The sequence below is a fragment of the Pseudophryne corroboree genome, chromosome 10 (genome assembly GCF_028390025.1).
Source record: "Pseudophryne corroboree isolate aPseCor3 chromosome 10, aPseCor3.hap2, whole genome shotgun sequence".
NCBI lineage: Eukaryota > Metazoa > Chordata > Amphibia > Anura > Myobatrachidae > Pseudophryne > Pseudophryne corroboree.
In genome coordinates, this window is record NC_086453.1 from 209,610,816 (window position 1) to 209,632,524 (window position 21,709).

At 46.1% G+C, this 21,709-nt stretch overlaps 1 protein-coding gene and 1 long non-coding RNA gene across 3 annotated transcripts in view; one reads left to right on the forward strand and one right to left on the reverse strand.

Moving 5' to 3' along the window:
- The window catches only part of CFAP74 (cilia and flagella associated protein 74), a 741,155-nt gene that overhangs the window by 49,038 nt on the left and 670,408 nt on the right, over positions 1–21,709 (reverse strand). Inside the window, exons 32-33 of the mRNA XM_063943052.1 lie at positions 19,809–19,928; positions 9,924–10,079 (exon numbers count right to left, since the gene is read on the reverse strand). Of these exons, the coding sequence (XP_063799122.1) occupies positions 9,924–10,079; positions 19,809–19,928 (276 nt within the window). The remainder of the gene's footprint in view (positions 1–9,923; positions 10,080–19,808; positions 19,929–21,709) is intronic.
- Positions 10,449–21,709, forward strand: part of LOC134966375 (uncharacterized) — a 106,869-nt gene continuing 95,608 nt past the window's right edge. The window contains exon 1 of one of the 2 annotated variants that reach the window (XR_010188634.1): positions 10,449–10,492. This is a non-coding gene — a long non-coding RNA (uncharacterized LOC134966375). Of the gene's footprint in view, positions 10,542–21,709 lie in introns of both variants that reach the window. The other variant, XR_010188633.1, reaches the window with a different exon arrangement.

Genomic DNA, 21,709 nt, shown 5'->3' on the forward strand with positions numbered 1-21,709 from the left:
CAGTTTCTCCTATGACGTACAGAGGAATAAATTCTTCCGAGGGGGTAATAAGTCGGGTAAACTATTGGCCAACTTAGTGAGATCATCCACTGCCCCATCCCGTATAACTAGCTTACATACCGACCCGACTTTCTCAACTATGGATACACAAATGATGTCAAACACCTTCCTACAATACTATTCAAACCTATATGCGGCACCTTTAGATAGACCCACAGAGGGTATGAAGTTTTTGGACGAAGCTAACTTACCTACATTGACAGAGGAAGAACGAGAATCACTAACGTGCCCTATAACTGACACAGAGCTGTTGTTCTTGATTAAATCACTTCACAATGGGAAATCACCAGGCCCAGATGGGTTTGGAGCAGTATATTACAAAATGCTAGCTCCCCACATAACACCATATTTATTGACGTTGTTTAACTCACTGCTGAAAGGGTCCCCACCACCTCCGAGATTCACAGAAGCTAGAATAGTAGTATTCCCTAAACCGGGTAAAGACCCATCATATGTCCAGTCCTACCGACCCATATCTCTTCTTAACCAAGATCTAAAACTATTCACAAAACTATTGGCCACTCGTCTCCAACCGATACTAATGCGTATCTTACACCCTGCCCAAACGGGGTTTGTTAAAACTAGAACATCATTACATAATGTACGAACCCTAATAGCAGCAATACATAGTGTCAAGGACTCCACAACATCTAAGGCACTCGTGGTCAGCTGTGATGCTGACAAAGCGTTTGACCGTGTATCATGGGCACATCTACTTAGAATTTTCCACACTCAACAATTCGGAGAGGGGTTCACTAAAGTCTTCAATATGCTCTACTCTAATCCACAAGCCCACCTAACCATTAATGGATTGAACGCACCAGCCTTTTCTTTACATAGAGGTACGCGCCAGGGATGCCCCCTATCTCCCTTACTTTTTAACCTAGCTCTAGACCCACTGATACGCACCTGCGTGCAAAATGTTGCTTGGGAAGGAATAAAAATTGGCACACAACCAGTGAAGGTTTCGGCCTTTGCGGATGACCTTTTATTATATTTTAGTGATCCCATAAAGGCGTTCCCTTCTTTACTGGCCACGCTACATGATTTTCACTTGATCTCGGGCTTCTTAATCAATTTCGATAAAACAGAAGCTTTGGCTCTTGGACCCAAGGCCGCACGAAATTGGGGCTCCAGATTTCCCTTTAAATGGGCGTCTGGTTTCATAACCTACCTGGGCTTACGCTTCTCATCAACCCTAGCCGAACTGTACCCACTGAACTTTTCCCGTGCCATTAACAAAATGATTGAAGATTTTACACGCTGGCAAACCTTACCAATCTCATATATAGGTAGATGCCACTTATACAAAATGATCTCCTTTCCCCGTCTACTATACCCGATCCAAATGCTCCCATATCTTCTGACCAAACGAGATATACAAACAATTAACAAGGCCCTCAACACCTTCATATGGACAAACAAACGTCCACGTATAGCCCTTTTTAAACTGAAACAACAGACAACGCTGGGTGGCGTGAATATACCATGCCCAGAAGACTATTCTTTAGCCGCTAATTACAGATATGCTCTTGACTGGGTGAGAGGTTCCTCTGACTACACTAATATATCTTTGGAACAGAGTATGCTATCCCATGGTACTTTATCTACCATATTACATTTTCCTGACCCCTTCACACTAACGTCCATCCGCTCGAACCCGCTGCTACTCGCTCTATACAAAGCATGGCAACATCTTCGAAAACGAAAAGGGCTGACGCCTACCTGCTCCCTATTCCAATCACTCCTGCATAACCCAAAGTTTCAAGGCGGAGACACTGATGCTATCATCAAGACCTGGTACTCCCAAGGCTTACGTTTAGTATATCAATTCTTAAATGTCACCTGCACCGAAGTACTTACCCTGTCGCAACTAAAGCGTAAATTCACGAACTTACATATACCACTATTTGCATATTTTCAAGTACGCAGCTTTGCAACACAATTGATACCACGTTTACGACCAGCAGATTATAACTTTCCCCTAGACACCCAACTGCGTATAAACCCCCAGTCTTCCTATCCAACATCCTTTATTTATGCACACATTAGACGCCAACTTGACCTAGATAGTCAAACCACAGGCCTAGCTAAATGGTCGACCACCCTACCAGACATCCCTATACAGACCATAATACATTGGCACTTGTTACTTAATAAATATCTAGTATCCTCCTCCTATGCAGAAATGCAGTTAAAAATATTGCACAGGGCGTATTATACTCCCTGTCTCAGATACCTCACGGGCATCTCTGATAACTCCAATTGCTTCAAGTGCTCCACACATGATGCTGACATCATTCACTGCCTTTGGTCATGCCCTATAATACAGCTATTTTGGAAAGACGTCTGTAATTATATTACAACGACTCTAAACATCCCTATCAAACCAACTTTACTCTGGGCTCTCTGGAACCAATATGACTCTGATGGCTGCTCATTACCCACAGGCAATAAACTGTTATTAGCTAGGATAGCGGCAGCTTCGAAAAAGACTATTCTATCCCAATGGATACACGGAACCCCTATACCCATAACCCTTTTATTCCCTAGCCTGACGCATCTATATCAAATGGACTGGATTGAATGCTCTCTTAGAGCGGAATCCAATTCTTCCAAGTTTTTTACAACATGGCTACCCTACGTGATAACCTTGCCACAACAAATTCGTGATAACATGCGGAAAGTGGTTAAATATACTACATGGTATAATATGGAAATGCTAACGAGGGGATCACCACCCTTCTAACCCCAACTTTACTGTTTTCAGGAACACTGTTTTAGACTAGCATATACACACTGCTAATGGCATGACACCGAGAGATGACGAATCCTTGCAATTTATCTAGCAATACCCGTAACAAATGTTATTATCACTCCCTCTACTAATATACGTGATTGCTCTTGTATGGAAATAATGCTGTACATTCCTATGCAAGCTGAGATTTCATATTATAGCTGTACAGCTATTGTATGCAATGTGTGTGTTACATGTGTATTTTTCTCTTTACCAATAAACAGATTAAAAAAAAAAAAAAAAACATATATAATAACCAAAAAATTGGGCTTGATTCTGAGTCAAACTCAGGCACATCCGTGTGTGCATCTTTTGCCGCTGTATGCTAATATTGGTACAAGCCCTTCTTTGGTGTACAGCCGTGCGTGTGCATATGCAAGCAGTGACATGTCCACTTTCAGCTTCTTTAGACATTGCAAACCCTCTTGGTTCAACTATCTATCTATCTATCTATCTATCTATCTATCTATCTATCTATCTATCTATCTATCTATGTGAAGGTATGTATGTACACATACTACTATATGCTGGGTCACCTCAGTCTTCCCCCTGTTCTGCCCTGTCCAGACGACCGCCCCCCCCCCCCCTCCAACCCCACCCCCTCTAGCCACCATTCCTGATATATCTTTTCAGCATAACTACTTATTACAAAGGTAAAGTCTTTTATTACATATAGAAAGATTTCACATTCATGACATCCCTGATCGACCTGTAACCTCTTTTGTTGAGAGGTTTCATATTTATGTCATCACTAAGCGCCATTTTCCATATTACAGTCACATTAACAAGAGATGTTTTCCTTTGTTCGTTTGTAGATTCTCACATTACACTGTTGATATAATGGAATAAGTGCGGGAGATTGAGATTTTTCAAGGTAGGCGCTAGTCACACCCCCTGTGCAGACCACACCCTCACAACATCTACCACCCCCCCAACATTACTAGTCACGCCCCCATAGTGCTTTCAAATCCCCATGCGGTGGCATAAAATAGGCCCTTCATAAATTTCAGCTCCAGGCCCATATGGACCTTAATCTGGCACTGCCGAGACTCCACGGGCAGCCGCCCAGGAAAAATCCACTGATCTAGTAGAGTGGACCTTCAGAGACTTAGGAACAGGTAAGGCTGCCGACACATAAACCTGTTGAATAGTAAACCTAATCCAACGAGCAATGGACTGCTTTGAAGCAGGACAACCCTTTTTCTGCGCATCATAGAGCATGAACAAATCCGTCTTTCTGATCTGAGCCGTTCTCTTGACATAGATCTTCAAAGCTCGCACAGCATCCAATGCCTCCGGAGGAGCAGAAGCATCAGAACTGGACAGAATCACAATAGGCTGATTCAAGTGAAACGCAGCGACAACCTTTGGCAGGAACTGCTGCCTAATCCGGAGCTCTGCTCTGTTCCCGTAAAAGACCAAGTATGGACTTTTACATGTCATGTCCGCCAATTCTGAGACACGTCGAGCAGAAGCCAGGGTCAGTAACATCACCGTCTTCCACGTGAGGTACTTGTCTTCTACCGTCATCAGAGGTAAAAACCAGGAGGACTGTAGAAATTCCAACACTACATTCAGATCCCAGGGTGCTGTAGGAGGCACAAAAGGAGGTTGGATGTAGAGTACCACTTGCAAGAAGGTCTGAACTTCTGGCAACACTGCCAATTTCTTCTGGAAGAAAATGGAGAGGGCTAAAATCTGGACCTTAATGAAACCCAGACGTAAGCCCTTATCCACACCAGCCTGCAGGAAACGTAAGAAACGTTCCAAGTGAAACTCAGTAGGTGGATACGTGCGTTACTCGCACCAAGAGACATATCTCCTCCAAATATGATGATAGTGTTTTGATGTCACAGGCTTCCTGGTCTGAACCATGGTAGCAATAACCTTTTTGGAAATGCCCTTGTGAGCTAGGATGTTCCGCTCAACCTTCATGCCGTCAAACGAAGTCGCTGTAAGTCTGTGTAGACGAACGGTCCATGTTGAAGACGATCTCTTCTTAGTGGTAGAGGCCAAGGGTCTTCGACGGACATGGCCTCCGAGGCCAATCCGGGGCAATTATAATTGCCTAGACTCCCAGATTTCTGATGCGCTTGAGCATCCTGGGTAGTAACGGAATCGGAGGAAACAGGTAGACCAGTCGGTAAGGCCAAGGCGACGTCAGTGCATCCACTGCCCTCGCCTGAGGGTTCCTGGTTCGTGAGCAATACCAGTTTCTTGTTGAGATGAGTAGCCATCATGTCGATTTGCGGGCAGCCCCACCGGTTGATGACCTGCTGGAACACCTGCTGGTGGAGTCCCCACTCCCCGGGTGGAGATCGTGACGACCCAGGAAGTCCGCTTCCCAGTTGTTTACACCCGGAATGAAGATTGCTGACATTGCTCTTGCATTTCTTTCCGGCCAGAGGAGTATCTTTGAAAAATCTCACATGCAGGCTCTACTTTTTGTCCCTCCTTGTCGACTGATATACGCCACTGCTGTGGCGTTGTCCGACTGTACCTGGATCGCGTGATCCTTGAGCAGAGGAGAGGTCTGAAGCAGAGCATTGTAGATCGCCTGAAGATCCAGAATGTTGATCGTAAGGAGGCTTTCATGGGCTGACCACCTACCCGGGAACTGCGCCCCTTGGGTGACTGCTCCCCATCCTCGTTGACTCGCATCTGTAGTGAGGAGGGTCCAATCCTGCATTCCGAAACTCCGGCCCTCCAGTAGATTGGAGGACTGCAGCCACCACAGGAGGGAAATCCTGGCCTGAGGAAACAGCTGCATAATCCGATGCATCTGAAGATGTGAACCGGACCATTTGCTCAGGAGATCCAGCTGAAAAGTTCTAGCATGGAACCTGCCATATTAAATCGCCTCGTAGGAGGCGACCATCTTCCCCAACAAACTTATGCAAAGATTGATGGACACTCGAGCAGGTTGGAGTACCATGCGGACCATCTCCTGAAGTGTTCTCGCCTTGTCCTCTGGTAAGAATACCTTCTGGGTCACAGTATCCATCAACATCCCCAGGAACAGTAGCCGCTGAGTCGGCTCCAGGTGGGACTTCTGTAAGTTGAGGATCCACCCATGGCGTGACAGAAGTTGGATAGTGCAGTCGATGTGCAGCAACAAAAGCTCCCTGGATCTTGCTTTGATCAGAAGGTCGTCCAGGTAAGGAACAATGTTGACTCCCTGGACCCTGAGCTGGAACATCATCTCCGCCATCACCTTTGTGAACATCCTCGGAGCTGTGGACAGGTCGAAGGGCAGTGCCTGGAATTGGAAGTTATTGTCCAGCAGTGCAAACCGCAGGCATGCCTGATGAGGTGGCCATATCGGAATATGGAGGTAGGCATCCTTGATATCCAAGGAGATCATGAATTCCTGTTCTTCCAGGCCCGCAATCACTGCTAGCAGGGATTCCATTTTGAATTTGAATACCTTCAAGTAAGGATTCAAAGATTTTAGATTCAAAATGGGTCTTACCGAACCGTCCGGTTTCGGCACCACAAACAGGTTTGAGTAAAACGCTTTGCCGCACTGCAGTATTGGTACCGGAACAATGACGTAGGAATGGACCAACTTTAGGATGGCATGCTGTAAAGTAACTTGCATATCCTCCAAAGCTTGTAAGCTTGATTTGAGAAATCGTTGCGGAGGAGTACTGTCGAACTCCAGCTTGTAGCCCTGAGAAATGAGATCTCTGACCCAGGTATCCTGGCAGGAAGCCTCCCAGATGTGGCTGAAGTGACGCATTCGAGCTCCCACCTCGAGACCTCGGGGTGGGTGGGCACCATCATGCTGAGGCCTTAGCGGAAGCAGAACTGGTGGTCTGTTCCTGAGAGCTGGTGCTTGCAGGCTTTCTGGACTTACCTCTGGTGCCTCTAGTCGCATTGGAGGCACCTCATGCCTTAGATCAAAATCTTTGAGACCGGAAGGATTGGAAAGACGGCCCCAGGTAGGATCGTCTCTTCAGCAGGGCCCCAGAGGGGAGAAGCGTGGATTTCCCAGCCGTAACTTTGGAAATCCAGGTATCCAATTCAACCCCAAAGAGCCATTCCCCAGAAAAGGCGAGGGATTCCACACTACGTTTGGATTCTGCATCCGCAATCCACTGACGCAACCACAAGGTCCTGCGCACCGACACTACCATGGCAGTAGTCCTAGCATTAATGTCCCCATCTCCTTGAGCGAATCACAGAGGACACGTGTAGTGTCCTGAATGTGTTTTAGGAGGGTCACCATAGTGACCAAGGGCATATCCCCCGAGAGGTCCCCCTGAATTTGAATGGCCCAGGAATGAATGGCATGGGTTATCCAACAACCCACAATGACCGGCCTTTGCGATACACCTGCTGCCATGTAAATAGATTTGAGTGTAGTATCTATTTTCCTATCCCCAGGATCCTTTATGGTAAAGGAGTCCGGGGCAGGCAGCACCGCCTTTTTGGACAGTCGAGAGACTGATACATCAACCCCTAAGGGTTCCTCCCAAAATTTCCTACCTTCAGGACAAAATGGGAAAGTGCACACTTGGAATTTTTTGTCTGGATTTTTCCAGACCAGCTTGATTAGGTCATCTAACTCTGCAGAATCAGGGAAAGTGACATTAGGCTTGTTTTGTACAAAGAAAAATGACTGCTGTGACGCAGCGTCCTCTAGAGGGAGCTTTAACACATCCTGTATAGCCAGAATTAGGGTTTCAATACCCTGAGCAGAATCGGGATCCCCACTAATGGGGTCTAAGTCCTCCCCATCCTCCTGTACATCCTCACCTGTGTCGGATAGTAGTGCAGGTAAACCACGCTTTTGTGGACCTGCATGAGTGAGGATGGGGGGCTGTGCCGCATCCACCCTAGTAGCTAAATCTGCAACGGCTTGTTGTAGTAGCTGTGTCTTCTGTACATTAGCAGTGAGCTGGGATGACATATCTGACATCATAGTTTTAAGAGACCCTAACCAGTGGAGCTCTGAACCCTCTCCTCCAGCCCCTTCACTGATTTGTGAAGATTGGCTGTATTGTTAACATGAAACAGAATCAGATGATAATGGAGAGAATCTGGTGTGGCATACAGTGCACAGCTTGTGTTTACCCATGTTTCACAGTAAGCACAATAACATACACATACACCCAGACAGTTATATTGCAAGCCTGCATTACTGTATGTGAGAGGAGACACACAGAAAGAAGGACACCAGCACACCCTTAGCTGTACAGCCCCAGTGAGGCTGTCAGATAACTATATCACAGCAAACACTAACAAATTCCGTCCTGTAGAGGACCCAGATAGTGTACAATAGCGGCTCTCCCCCTTTGCTACACCCTGTACCAGATATCCAGTGTGGCTGAGGAGTCAGGAAGCGCTGTATGTGCTGTGGATGACTGCAGTAAGCAGAAGAAAGCGCAAAAATGCCTCTGGTCCCACTCTGAGGAAGCTTTGCCCTCTCCAATGGCACCAGAGCTATAGTGATATATTATACTAGTAAAGTCTCCTTTCAGCTAAAAAAAATCACAACAATTTTGTGCCAGTATACACGGGGAATCTTAGCGGGACTCCCCCAAAAGGGTCCCGTACGCCACGCCTGCCTTCAGCCACATAGTGAACTGGGGTACCTCCTAGTGGGGCCCCTGGTTTGTACTCACCACAGATGTCACCTTCAGGTAGTGTTAGGGGTGTGCGGCATGCTGCGGCTGTGACAGCCAAGGCGCAGTGCCCCGCTGAACAACAACCCCTCAGGACAGTGGTCCTGCAGTGGGGAAGCGGCGCTGCACCTCGTAAGGCCGGTGACCCCCCCCCCCCCCCCCTAACTCCCACGGTGCAGGTAAGCTGTTGCCCAAACAGCATACCAAAAATAACAAATATGAAAGGAAATTGAAGAAAACTCTCTGGAGCTGAGAGATGTGCATCCTCTCCTGAGGGCACTTTTTTCTAAACTGCCTGTGGGAGGGGGCATAGAGGGGAGGAGCCAGCATCCCCAGTTGAAGAAATTTAAAGTGCACTGGCTCCTTTGGACCCTATACCCCATATACTAGATTCCCCCAATGGGGGTCATTCCGAGTTGATCGCTAGCTGCCATTGTTCGCTGCATAGCGATCAGTGGAAAAAAACGGCTAATCTGCGCATGCGTATGCACCGCCATGCGCACATGCGACGTACAGGTACAAAGAGCATAGTGGTTTTGCACAGGTTCTTGCGAAGCTTTCAGTCGCACAGCCGATCGCAAGGCGATTGATAGGAAGAGGGTGTTTCTGGGTGTCAACTGACCGTTTTCTGGGAGTGTTTGGAAAAACGCAGGCGTGGCCAGGCAGGTATCGGATGTCATTACCGTGTCACTCGTTGCAGCAATCATCGCACAGGATAAGTAACTACAGGGCTGGTCTTGTTTTGCACAAAATGTGTTTGCAGGCGCACTGTTGCACAGGCGTTCACACTCCTGCAAAGCGAATATACACTCCCCCGTGGGCGGCGACTATGCGTTTGCATGGCTGCTAAAAACTGTTAGCGAGTGATCAACTCGGAATGACCCCCTATATCCCTTATGGATGCTAGAGAAATAAATGTTTATCAAAGCTTGTTCACAGTAGTGGCGTAATACTGTAGACAATATTATGTAGACAGAAGAATGCAGCACAGCTGTAATGTTATTTTAAGTATTTTAACCGATGCCAACATATAACTTCATACATGATGCTTACACTCACATTTAACGTTATAGGCAGAGGCGAGGAAATGATGGCATATGTAAGTCAGGGAAGGACAAGAACGTAAGGGTAAATGTACTGTAATAGGCTGTGCGATACACACATCAGCAAGCTTTTAGCAAGCCTGCCCAATGTTTTAATGGACTACATTCTGCATCAGACATCCGTGCATCTGGACTGCAGCCTTATTAGCCAGCTAGGAGAGGGTAGCAGCTATTTTTAATTTACAAAAGGGTGTGAAGGGATGAGGAGTAGATATTGGGAAGGGGGGGGGGGGGGGGGGGTGACGACAGTAAACTAAAACTTTGCCCTGGGTGCTGAAAGACCTTGCACTGGCTTTGTCGTATCCCTTTGACAAACAGGTGTAAGTGGTTTACCTTAAATACTGTTGTGGTACTGTCTTTAGCTAAAACATATCCCATGTTTAGTATTCCTCCTTCCAGGGAGCAGATCAATGAGGGTACTAAGCCCTGTCCTGTGACTGCCAGCGTAAGAGTTGCTTGCCGAGTGTAGACCTCCAGATTTTCAAAGAACTAAAAGAAGTCAGATGTGTAATATTTGCTAATTATGTTTCCTATAATTAGAGCAAATTAGTATTTGAATAAAACAGTAGTTTATAAATATATTTGATATGTACATCAGGGCTGTAACTAGGTGTGGGCGGATGGTGCCTAGCGCACAGCGCTACTGCTCTGTGTGCGCACCATCCACATCCACACTGACTGCCTGCCACCAGTGTACACTGTATATTAGTAGCGCTGTATATACATTACAAGCACAGCAGGCAGCGCTGCACAATCTGTGTCTGTGAGTCTCTTTCTCTAGTCTCACTCTCCCCCATTTGCTCTGCTCCGCACCCCCACCTCCTGCTTTCCTGCACTGTACACTGTCACTGGCTTCCGGGTCCTGGAGAGGAGAGACGGCTGCTCGCCGCTGCTTAACACAAGTAAAGTCGCTCTCACCCCCCCACCCCCCCTCTGCAGACTCTAATGTAGGTATGTGCTTATTAATACTTATTTCAGTAAGACAAATACCATTATGAACGACTTTCTTTGTGTTTGGTAATTCAGTCTGAACTGTCTCTCAGTGACTTTTTAGATAAACTACTGTATATCAGTGTAGAGATTTTGTAAAAAAAAGAACTGTACATACATTAATCTAATATCCTCTGTAAATTGAAAAGTTAGTATTGTGTGTAAATAGTCTTCTGCTATATATATATATATATATATACACACACACACACACACACACACACACACACACACTATATGGAGATGGGGCCTGGACTGCACACCCTAACTTCTTATAATGGGAAATGCTACCTTGCTGGGACTTAGTACTGCAATACTACAATATAGGAACAAAGGGTGCAGATGCACCATACACCATTAAAATTATTACAACCATAATAATAAGAATTTACTTACCGATAATTCTATTTCTCGGAGTCCGTAGTGAATGCTGGGGTTCCTGAAAGGACCATGGGGAATAGCGGCTCCGCAGGAGACAGGGCACAAAAGTAAAGCTTTTACAGGTCAGGTGGTGTGTACTGGCTCCTCCCCCTATGACCCTCCTCCAGACTCCAGTTAGGTACTGTGCCCGGACGAGCGTACACAATAAGGGAGGATTTTGAATCCCGGGTAAGACTCATACTAGCCACACCAATCACACCGTACAACTTGTGATCTAAACCCAGTTAACAGTATGATAACAGAGGAGCCTCTGAAAGATGGCTTCCTAAACAATAACCCGAATTAGTTAACAATAACTATGTACAAGTATTGCAGATAATCCGCACTTGGGATGGGCGCCCAGCATCCACTACGGACTCCGAGAAATAGAATTATCGGTAAGTAAATTCTTATTTTCTCTATCGTCCTAAGTGGATGCTGGGGTTCCTGAAAGGACCATGGGGATTATACCAAAGCTCCCAAACGGGCGGGAGAGTGCGGATGACTCTGCAGCACCGAATGAGAGAACTCCAGGTCCTCCTTTGCCAGGGTATCAAATTTGTAAAAATTTACAAACGTGTTCTCCCCTGACCACGTAGCTGCTCGGCAGAGTTGTAATGCCGAGACCCCTCGGGCAGCCGCCCAAGATGAGCCCACCTTCCTTGCGGAATGGGCCTTAACAGATTTAGGCTGTGGCAGGCCTGCCACAGAATGTACAAGTTGAATTTTGTTACAAAACCAACGAGCAATCGACTGCTTAGAAGCAGGTGCACCCAACTTGTTGGGTGCATACAGTATAAACAGCGAGTCAGATTTTCTGACTCCAGCCGTCCTTTAAATGTATATTTTTAAGGCTCTGACAACGTCCAACAACTTGGAGTCCTTCAAGTCGTCTGTAGCCGCAGGCACTACAATAGGCTGGTTCAGGTGAAACGCTGATACCACCTTAGGGAGAAAATGCGGACGCGTCCGCAGCTCTGCCCTATGTCGAATGGAAAATTAAATAAGGGCTTTTATAAGACAAAGCCGCCAGTTCAGATACTCTCCCGGCCGAAGCCAGGGCCAGTAACATAGTCACTTTCCATGTGAGATATTTCAAATCCACATTCTTTAGTGGTTCAAACCAATTGGATTTGAGGAAATCTAAAACTACATTTAGATCCCACGGTGCCACCTTAGGCACCACAGGAGGCTGTATATGCAGTACTCCTTTGATAAAAATCTGGACCTCAGGGACTGAGGCCAATTCTTTGTGGAAGAATATTGATAGGGCCGAAATTTGAACCTTAATAGATCCCAATTTGAGACCCATAGACAATCCTGATTGCAGGAAATGTAGGAAAACGACCCAGTTGAAATTCCTCCATCGGAGCACTCCGCTGCTCGCACCACGCAACATATTTTCGCCAAATACGGCGATAATGCTTCGCGGTGACTTCCTTCCTTGCCTTTATCAAGGTAGGAATGACTTCTTCTGGAATGCCTTTTCCTTTTAGGATCTGGCATTCAACGCCATGCCGTCAAACGCAGCCGCGGTAAGTCTTGAAAAAGACAAGGACCCTGCTGAAGCAGGTCCCTTCTCAGAAGTAGAGGCCACGGATCGTCCGTGACCATCTCTTGAAGTTCCGGGTACCAAGTCCTTCTTGGCCAATCCGGAGCCACTAGTCTTACTCCTCTTTGCCGTATAATCCTCAATACCTTTGGTATGAGAGGCAGAGGAGGAAACACATATACCGACTGGTACACCCAAGGTGTTACCAGCGCGTCCACAGCTATTGCCTGCGGATCTCTTGACCTGGCGCAATACCTGTCCAGTGTTTTGTTGAGGCGAGACGCCATCATGTCCACCATTGGTTTTACCCAACGGTTTAATAGCATGTGGAAAACTTCTGGATGAAGTCCCCACTCTCCCGGGTGAAGGTCGTGTCTGCTGAGGAAGTCTGCTTCCCAGTTGTCCACGCCCGGGATGAATACTGCTGACAGTGCTATCACGTGATTCTCCGCCCAGCGAAGGATCCTGGCAGCTTCTGCCATTGCCCTCCTGCTTCTTGTGCCGCCCTGTCTGTTTACATGGGCGACTGCCGTGATGTTGTCTGACTGGATCAACACCGGTCTTCCTTGAAGCAGAGGTTCCGCCTGGCTTAGAGCACTGTAGATTGCTCTTAGTTCCAGAATGCTTATGTGAAGAGACTTTTTCAGGCTCGACCACACTCCCTGGAAATTTCTTCCCTGTGTGACTGCTCCCCAGCCTCTCAGGCTGGCATCCGTGGTCACCAGGATCCAATCCTGTATGCCGAATCTGCGGCCCTCCAATAGATGAGCCTCCTGCAACCACCACAGAAGGGATACCCTTGTCCTCGGCGACAGGGTTATCCGCAGGTGCATCTGAAGATGCGACCCTGACCATTTGTCCAACAGATCCCTTTGCATGGAATCTGCCGAAAGGGATTGCTTCGTAAGAAGCTACCATTTTTTCCCAGGACTCTTGTGCATTGATGTACAGACACCTTTCCTGGTTTTAGGAGGTTCCTGACCAGGTCAGATAACTCCTTGGCTTTTTCTTCGGGAAGAAAAACCTTTTTCTGAACTGTGTCCAGAATCATCCCCAGGAACAGCAGACGAGTTGTCGGCATTAATTGGGATTTTGGAATATTCAGAATCCATCCGTGCTGCTTTAGCACCTCTTGAGATAGTGCTAAACCCATCTCTAGCTGTTCTCTGGACCTTGCCCTTATTAGGAGATCGTCCAAGTATGGGATAATTAATACGCCTTTTCTTCGAAGAAGAAATATTATCTCGGCCATTACCTTTGTAAAGACCCGAGGTGCCGTGGACAAACCAAACGGCAGCGTCTGAAACTGATAGTGACAGTTTTGTACAACGAACCTGAGGTACCCCTGGTGTGAGGGGTAATTGGAACGTGGAGATACGCATCCTTGATGTCCAAGGATACCATAAAGTCCCCTTCTTCCAGGTTCGCTATCACTGCTCTGAGTGACTCCATCTTGAACTTGAACTTCTTTATGTATAGGTTCAAGGACTTCAGATTTAGAATAGGCCTTACCGAGCCATCCGGCTTCGGTACCACAAATAGAGTGGAATAATACCCCTTCCCTTGTTGTAGAAGAGGTACCTTGACTATCACCTGCTGAGAATACAGCTTGTGAATGGCTTCCAAAACCGTCTCCCTTTCTGAGGGGGACGTTGGTAAAGCAGACTTCAGGAAACGGCGAGGTGGCTCTGTCTCTAATTTCAACCTGTACCCCTGAGATATTATCTGCAGGATCCAGGGATTTACCTGCGAGTGAGCCCACTGCGCGCTGTAATTTTTGAGACGACCGCCTACCGCCCCCGAGTCCGCTTGCGAAGCCCCAGCGTCATGCTGAGGCTTTTGTAGAAGCCGGGGAGGGCTTCTGTTCCTGGGAAGGAGCTGCCTGTTGCTGTCTCTTCCCTCGTCCTCTGCCTCGTGGCAGATATGAATAGCCCTTTGCTCTCTTATTTTTAAAGGAACGAAAGGGCTGCGGTTGAAAGGTCGGTGCCTTTTTCTGTTGGGGAGTGACTTGAGGTAGAAAGGTGGATTTCCCGGCCGTAGCCGTGGCCACCAAATCCGATAGACCGACCTCAAATAACTCCTCTACGCATCGCCTGTCCACTGTCGTGTCCATAAAGCTCTTCTGGCCGAAATGGACATAGCACTTACCCGTGATGCCAGTGTGCAGATATCTCTCTGTGCATCACGCATATAAAGAAATGCATCCTTTATTTGTTCTAACGACAGTAAAATATTGTCCCTGTCCAGGGTATCAATATTTTCGATCAGGGACTCTGACCAAACTACCCCAGCACTGCACATCCAGGCAGTCGCAATAGCTGGTCGTAGTATAACACCTGCATGTGTGTATATACCTTTTTGGATATTTTCCATCCTCCTATCTGATGGATCTTTAAGTGCGTCCGTCTCAGGAGAGGGTAACGCCACTTGTTTTGATAAGCGTGTTAGCGCTTTGTCCACCCTAGGAGGTGTTTCCCAGCGCTCCCTAACCTCTGGCGGGAAAGGGTATAAAGCCAATAACTTCTTTGAAATTAGCAGTTTTTTATCGGGGCACCCCACGCTTCATCACACACGTCATTTAATTCTTCTGATTCGGTAAAAACTACTGGTAGTTTTTTCACACCCCACATAATACCCTGTTTAGTGGTACCTGTAGTATCAGCTAAATGTAACATCTCCTTTATTGCCAAAATCATATAACGTGTGGCCCTACTGGAAAATACGGTTGATTCGTCACCTTCACCACCGGAATCAGTGCCTGTGTCTGGGTCTGTGTCGACCGACTGAGGCAAGGGACGTTTTACAGCCCCTGACGGTGTTTGAGGCGCCTGGACAGACACTAATTGAGTGTCCGGCCGCCTCATGTCGGCAAACGACTGCTTAAGCGAGTTGACGCTATCCCGTAATTCCACAAATAAAGGCATCCATTCTGGTGTCGACCCCCTAGGAGGTGACATCCTCATATTTGGCAATTGCTCCGCCTCCACACCAATAACGTCCTCATACATGTCGACACACACGTACCGACACACAGCAGACACACAGGGAATGCTCTATACGAAGACAGGACCCACTAGCCCTTTGGGGAGACAGAGGGAGAGTCTGCCAGCACACACCAAAAAGCGCTATATATGACAGGGATAGCCTTATGATTAAGTGCTCCCTTATAGCTGCTTTTATATTAATATATTGCCATTTATTCTGCCCCCCCTCTCTGTTATACCCTGTTTCTGTAGTGCAGTGCAGGGGAGAGACCTGGGAGCCTTCCTGACCAGCGGAGCTGTGACAGAAAATGGCGCCGTGTGCTGAGGAGATAGGCCCCGCCCCTTTTTCGGCGGGCTCGTCTCCCGCTATTTAGTACATTTAGGCAGGGGTAAATATCTCCATATAGCCTCTGGGGCTATATGTGAGGTATTTTTAGCCTTTTTAAAGGTTTTCATTTGCCTCCCAGGGCGCCCCCCCCCAGCGCCCTGCACCCTCAGTGACTGCCGTGTGAAGTGTGCTGAGAGGAAAATGGCGCACAGCTGCAGTGCTGTGCGCTACCTTAAGAAGACTGCAGGAGTCTTCAGCCGCCGATTCTGGACCTCTTCTTGCTTCAGCATCTGTGAGGGGGCCGGCGGCGTGGCTCCGGTGACCATCCAGGCTGTACCTGTGATCGTCCCTCTGGAGCTTCATGTCCAGTAGCCAAGAAGCCAATCCATCCTGCACGCAGGTGAGTTCACTTCTTCTCCCCTCTGTCCCTCGTTGCAGTGATCCTGTTGCCAGCAGGAATCACTGTAAAATAAAAAACCTAAGCTAAACTCTCTAAGCAGCTCTTTATGAGAGCCACCTAGAATTGCACCCTTCTCGGCCGGGCACAAAAATCTAACTGGAGTCTGGAGGAGGGTCATAGGGGGAGGAGCCAGTACACACCACCTGACCTGTAAAAGCTTTACTTTTGTGCCCTGTCTCCTGCGGAGCCGCTATTCCCCATGGTCCTTTCAGGAACCCCAGCATCCACTTAGGACGATAGAGAAATAATATTCAAGGTTCTTGGCATATATTGGCCAGTATATGAGCCTGCCCACATACCTCATTGGACAGGTCCCTAACACTATAGGGGTTCACCTCTGGGGTGCAGAGCACCCCCAGACTACCCCAGCCACACCACCCCAGGGCACCACACAGAAAAAGTATAGGAGTGAAAGATAAGTGTTAAGCAAATGAAAGAGGCTGCTGAATGTAAAAGAAAAAAAAAAGAGGACAGCAGTAAAGTGTCAGAGTGTTAGAAAGAAATATATTTTATATGTTTTATATTTATGTAGCATTTTTCACATATTTTTTACACTTGTAACACTGCTCAGCTAAACTTCACTTTCTAACACTCTCGCACTTTACTGCTGTCCTCTTTTTTAATGGTGACTAATGGACACTACCGTGCTGTGTAATGTGACTGGCGGACGCTAACATGCTGTGTAATGTGACTGGTGGATGCTACCGTGCGGTGTAATGTGACTGGTGGATGCTACCGTGCTGTGCAATGTGACTAATGGGCACTAATGTGTGGTGTAATGTGACTGATGGATGCAACTGTGCTGTATAATGACTGGTGGACGCTACCGTACTGTGTAATGTGACTGACAGATGCTACCATGCTGTGTAATGTGACTAATAGGCACTACTCTGTGGTGTAATGTGACTGACTGATGCTACCAGGCTGTGTAATGTGACTGACAGATGCTACCGTGCTGTGTATTGTGACTAACGGGTGCTACTGTGCAGTCTAATGTGAATAATGGGCGTTACTGTGTGGTGTAATGTGACTGACGGATGCTACCATGCTGTGTTATGTGACTAACGGGTGCTACTGTGCAGTCTAATGTGAATAATGGGCGCTACTGTGTGGTGTAATGTGACTGACAGATGCTACCGTGCTGTGCAGTCTAATGTGAATAACGGACGCTACTGTGCAGTCTGTTGTGAGTAACGGACACTACTGAGCAGTGTAACGTGACTGGCTGCCACTACCTTGTGATGTATTATGACTAATGTACGCTACTGCGCTGTGCAATGTGACTAACGGACGCTAGCGAGCAGTGTAACGTGATGACTGGGCGCTACTGTGCAGTGTAATGTGGCTAACGGAGGGGGGGCAATTCTCTTTCTGGCGGAGGGCACCAAAATGTCTAGTCACCGCTCTGGCAGTGGCGTAACTAGTGGTGTGTGATTGATGGGAAGGGGCTGAGGGGGGGAGGAGGTAGCATTAATCTAAAAACATGACAGGGGGGGGGGGGGGGGGCGATGCGGTTTCTTGCACACAGAGCTAAAATGTCTAGTGACGGCACTGATGTACATTATCTTAAGAACTCACATTTCAACTTTGCAACCAACTATTAATCTCATCAACATTTTTTCACATTGATTTTTCACATCTTGATCAAGAAAATTAACTGTCAAGCAGCTGTTTTTAATTGTATTTATTATAGAGGGGGTTAATCGCACAGGTCTAACCTGATTATCTCTCCTGTGTATTATTTTTTATTTAAATATTAGGTTGATATCATTTCAAGGAGACGTGCTACTAACAACTTAGTGGTCTAAGGAAGGTGCACTAATTGGTGAAGAAAGAAAATATTTAAACATAATTTTTAATACAGCTATTAAAAGGGCATTTAAGTTACCAAGTGAAGAATAAAGCGTGATTAAAATACTTTGATCGCTGATTAGTTGTATTAAAAGTTATTTTCTTTCTTCACCGATCTGTGCATCTCCAAACTACTTCTTTCTGTGTTAGTGCTCCTCCAAACTACTTTTTCCTGCGTTAGTGCACCTCCAAACTACCTCTTTTTTGTGTTGGTACACCTCCCAACTACCTCTTTCCAGGGGATTCGTTCAATTTGTCAGTTTTCGGGATCCCGGCGTTTAGCATACAGATGCCGGAATCCAAGCAAAACAGGCTTATTCCAACTCGTACCGGTCACAGGGACATTACTAATATTAATAGGTGTGCCTATACATATCAAATTGTCGGTGGTCAGAGACTGGCTATAGAGGCTCCATTTATTATGGTTTTACATTTGTGAGAGAATTTTTTTATATATATATGTACGTTGAGTAACATTAAACGTATGTGATTCATTCTTATGAAAACACCTGTTTTTAGATTTATTCTTAGCGCTGTTTTTTATTTTTTATACGTTGTAATTTCCAGTTTTATGAGAGATTGACTGTCTCTCACTTTAACAGCAGCTTAGAGAACCAGCACAGTCATAGCGCCAGAACCTGTATTAAGTAATTAATACAAATACATTATCCCTCCCTAACTAATGCCTATTCCTAACCCCCCAGCTCGGTCTAACCCTAAAGCCCCTTTCACACATGCCAGTTTTTCTAAGCCCGCCACACACAATGGCTTTGGGCCGTGTCTAATACTGCGCACATGCGCAGCAGAAGCAAAAAAATCCCATTGTGTGTCGATTTACACACAGACACTACTGCCTTCAGGTATGGCACGCCCATGGGCCCGGCAGCCGGACTATTCAGTGGATAGATCCGGCTGCAACACGGCGACCGTGCCGTGTCCATGCCGTGTGAAAGAACCCTATGGAGCTGAGTATTCCACACAACCCTGGCACGGCAATAAGCCGTCCAGGAGTTTGCCGTGCCGGTCCTTGCTGGCTAGTGTGAAAGGGGCCTAACCGTCCAACCTTAGCGCCTAAACCTAACAGTCCTCCCCCTTAGGGCCTAACCCTAACCCCCCCTTTTTAGTGCCTAACCCTAAACCTCCCTCACTGCAGCCTAAACCTCTCACAGCCTAATCCTAACCCGCCCCGGCATGCTGTACTTATGATTGGGATGCTGGCAGTCAGAATTCCGGTGTTGGAATTGACAGCAATGTCAGGATTCTGGCGTCAGTTTTCTGACCAGTGTCGGGATTCCAACTGCCAGCATCCCGAGTGCCAGGATGCTGACTACATCCCGATTTTAGGCAGTCACAAGATAACAAACTGATTTGTGTTTTATCTTTCCTAGTAGCTTCTAGAGCACAGATTAGATGTGCAACTTGATATGAATTGGGAGGTATATACTGTCTGCATATAAACTATGAAAGTAGACTAGAGTGTATTTTTGGGTCAATCCTGCTCTCTGTAAGTATTTTATATAATTCAAGGGAACTGATATACAGACTGAAAAGTGTATATGCACAACAATGATCGAGATTGCATACAATGCTTACATTCCACTTTACAACAGAATTTTAGTATGTGAACACTTACAGCTTCATGTACATCAGGTGTAAAGGCGATAAGAAGATGACAGTGTGCTCCAGGTTCCACAATACTAACGGGATTCAGCAACACAAAGGGACCAACTGGACTAAAAATTGAGAAACGAGGCTACAAAGTGATGGGTTAAGGAGCATAACATAATGTGTGTGTGTGTGTGTGTGTGTGTATATATATATATACATTATATATAATGCATCCGGAAAGTATTCACAGCGCTTCACTTTTTCCACAATTTGTTATGTTACAGCCTTATTCCAAAATGGAATAAATTTATTTTTTTCCTCCAAATTCTACACAAAATACCCCATGATGACAACGTGAAAAATGGTTTTTGGAGATTTTTGCAAATTTATTAAAAAATAAAAAACTAAGAAATACATAAGTATTCACAGCCTTTGCCATGAAGCTCAAAATTGAGCTCAGGTGCATCCTGTTTCCACTGATCATCCTTGAGATGTTCCTACAGCTTAGTTGGAGACCACCTGTGGTAAATTCAGTTGATTGGACATGATTTGGAAAGGCACTCACCTATCTACATAAGGTCCCACACTTGACAGTGCATGTCTGAGCACAAACCAAGCATGAAGTCAAAGGAATTGTCTCGAGGCACAAATCTTGGGAAGGGTACAGAGTGTCTCACTGCTGTTCAGGAGAGCCTGTCAATCCACAAAGCCTGATCATTATAAGTGTGGTTGTAGCCGACAGCGAATACAGCGGCACAATTTCTCCTTTTTTTGCACTTTTAAGAGGGCTTGACCAACGGTGAACACCGGTGTACTCAGCGTTATTATTATTTGATTTTAATATATTGATCTTACCTGTGGGAACAACATTTCCGATAAATCGGTTATTTGCCCCATAACTTCCAATATCTATTGACATGAACCCCCGATTAAGTCCTTCGGGACGAAACGCGTCGGGTATTGTTTAGCTGCGAGAACATCACACATCCTTTAAAAGACATCATTGGATGGAACATATTGATTGTATCATGTCTTCTACAAAATTGGAATCTGTATTTTAAATATGAAAACAACACAATGCAAAAATGAATAGGAAAACTTTGTGCGCAAATGCAGCTGCTGGTATAGTCTCAAAGTTTCTTAGGAGGTTTTCCTTCACCCCTCACCCATAAAGTGCACAACAAAAAATAGAAACTGAGACTTAACTAGCGCGTTCTTAATTCCTGCTGATTCTTGTAGTTCCACAGAATTCCATTAATCATAATTGGATGCCATATGGAAAAAGAAAGTATGTGTATAGTGAAATACCGTTTTAATATAAAACATATATGACATACGAATAAATATAATAAAATCACAAAGATATCCACAATATTGCACAATCCCTTCAAGCAAAAAATGGGAGGACAGGCTAATTACCAGATGATTCTGAACTGTGGTTTAGACAGTTCTGAAAATGCATGCAAGATGTAATATGGGATTTCCGGATAGTCCCACCATGCAGGTAACGGATCTTACTGAGTACTGGTCCTTACGTCCGTCCCCCGGCTTGTCAGGAAACAACCTACGCGTTTCTACCCCATGCTGGGGTCTTTCTCAAGGTTTTACAAGGACTCACAGACGGGGACCTCTCCCTATTTAAGGTATGTAAGTTATGTATCACATTTCTGTTCACCTTGACAAAGGGGTACGTTGACCCCGAAACGTTGGTCTACTTGGGCAATACAAGATTTACACGTTGAAGTCTCCGAGTGCCGCCTCTATTTATTCGTCTGTCTGGATTTCCTTGGAGGGCACTGGAGCAATTAGCAAGTGAAGGAGGGAGTGCCGGTCCGTGGGGTATATATATATATATCTATACATACAGTATATACACACACACGCACACACAGTACAAAAGTTTTAGACATTTGTGGAAAAAATGCT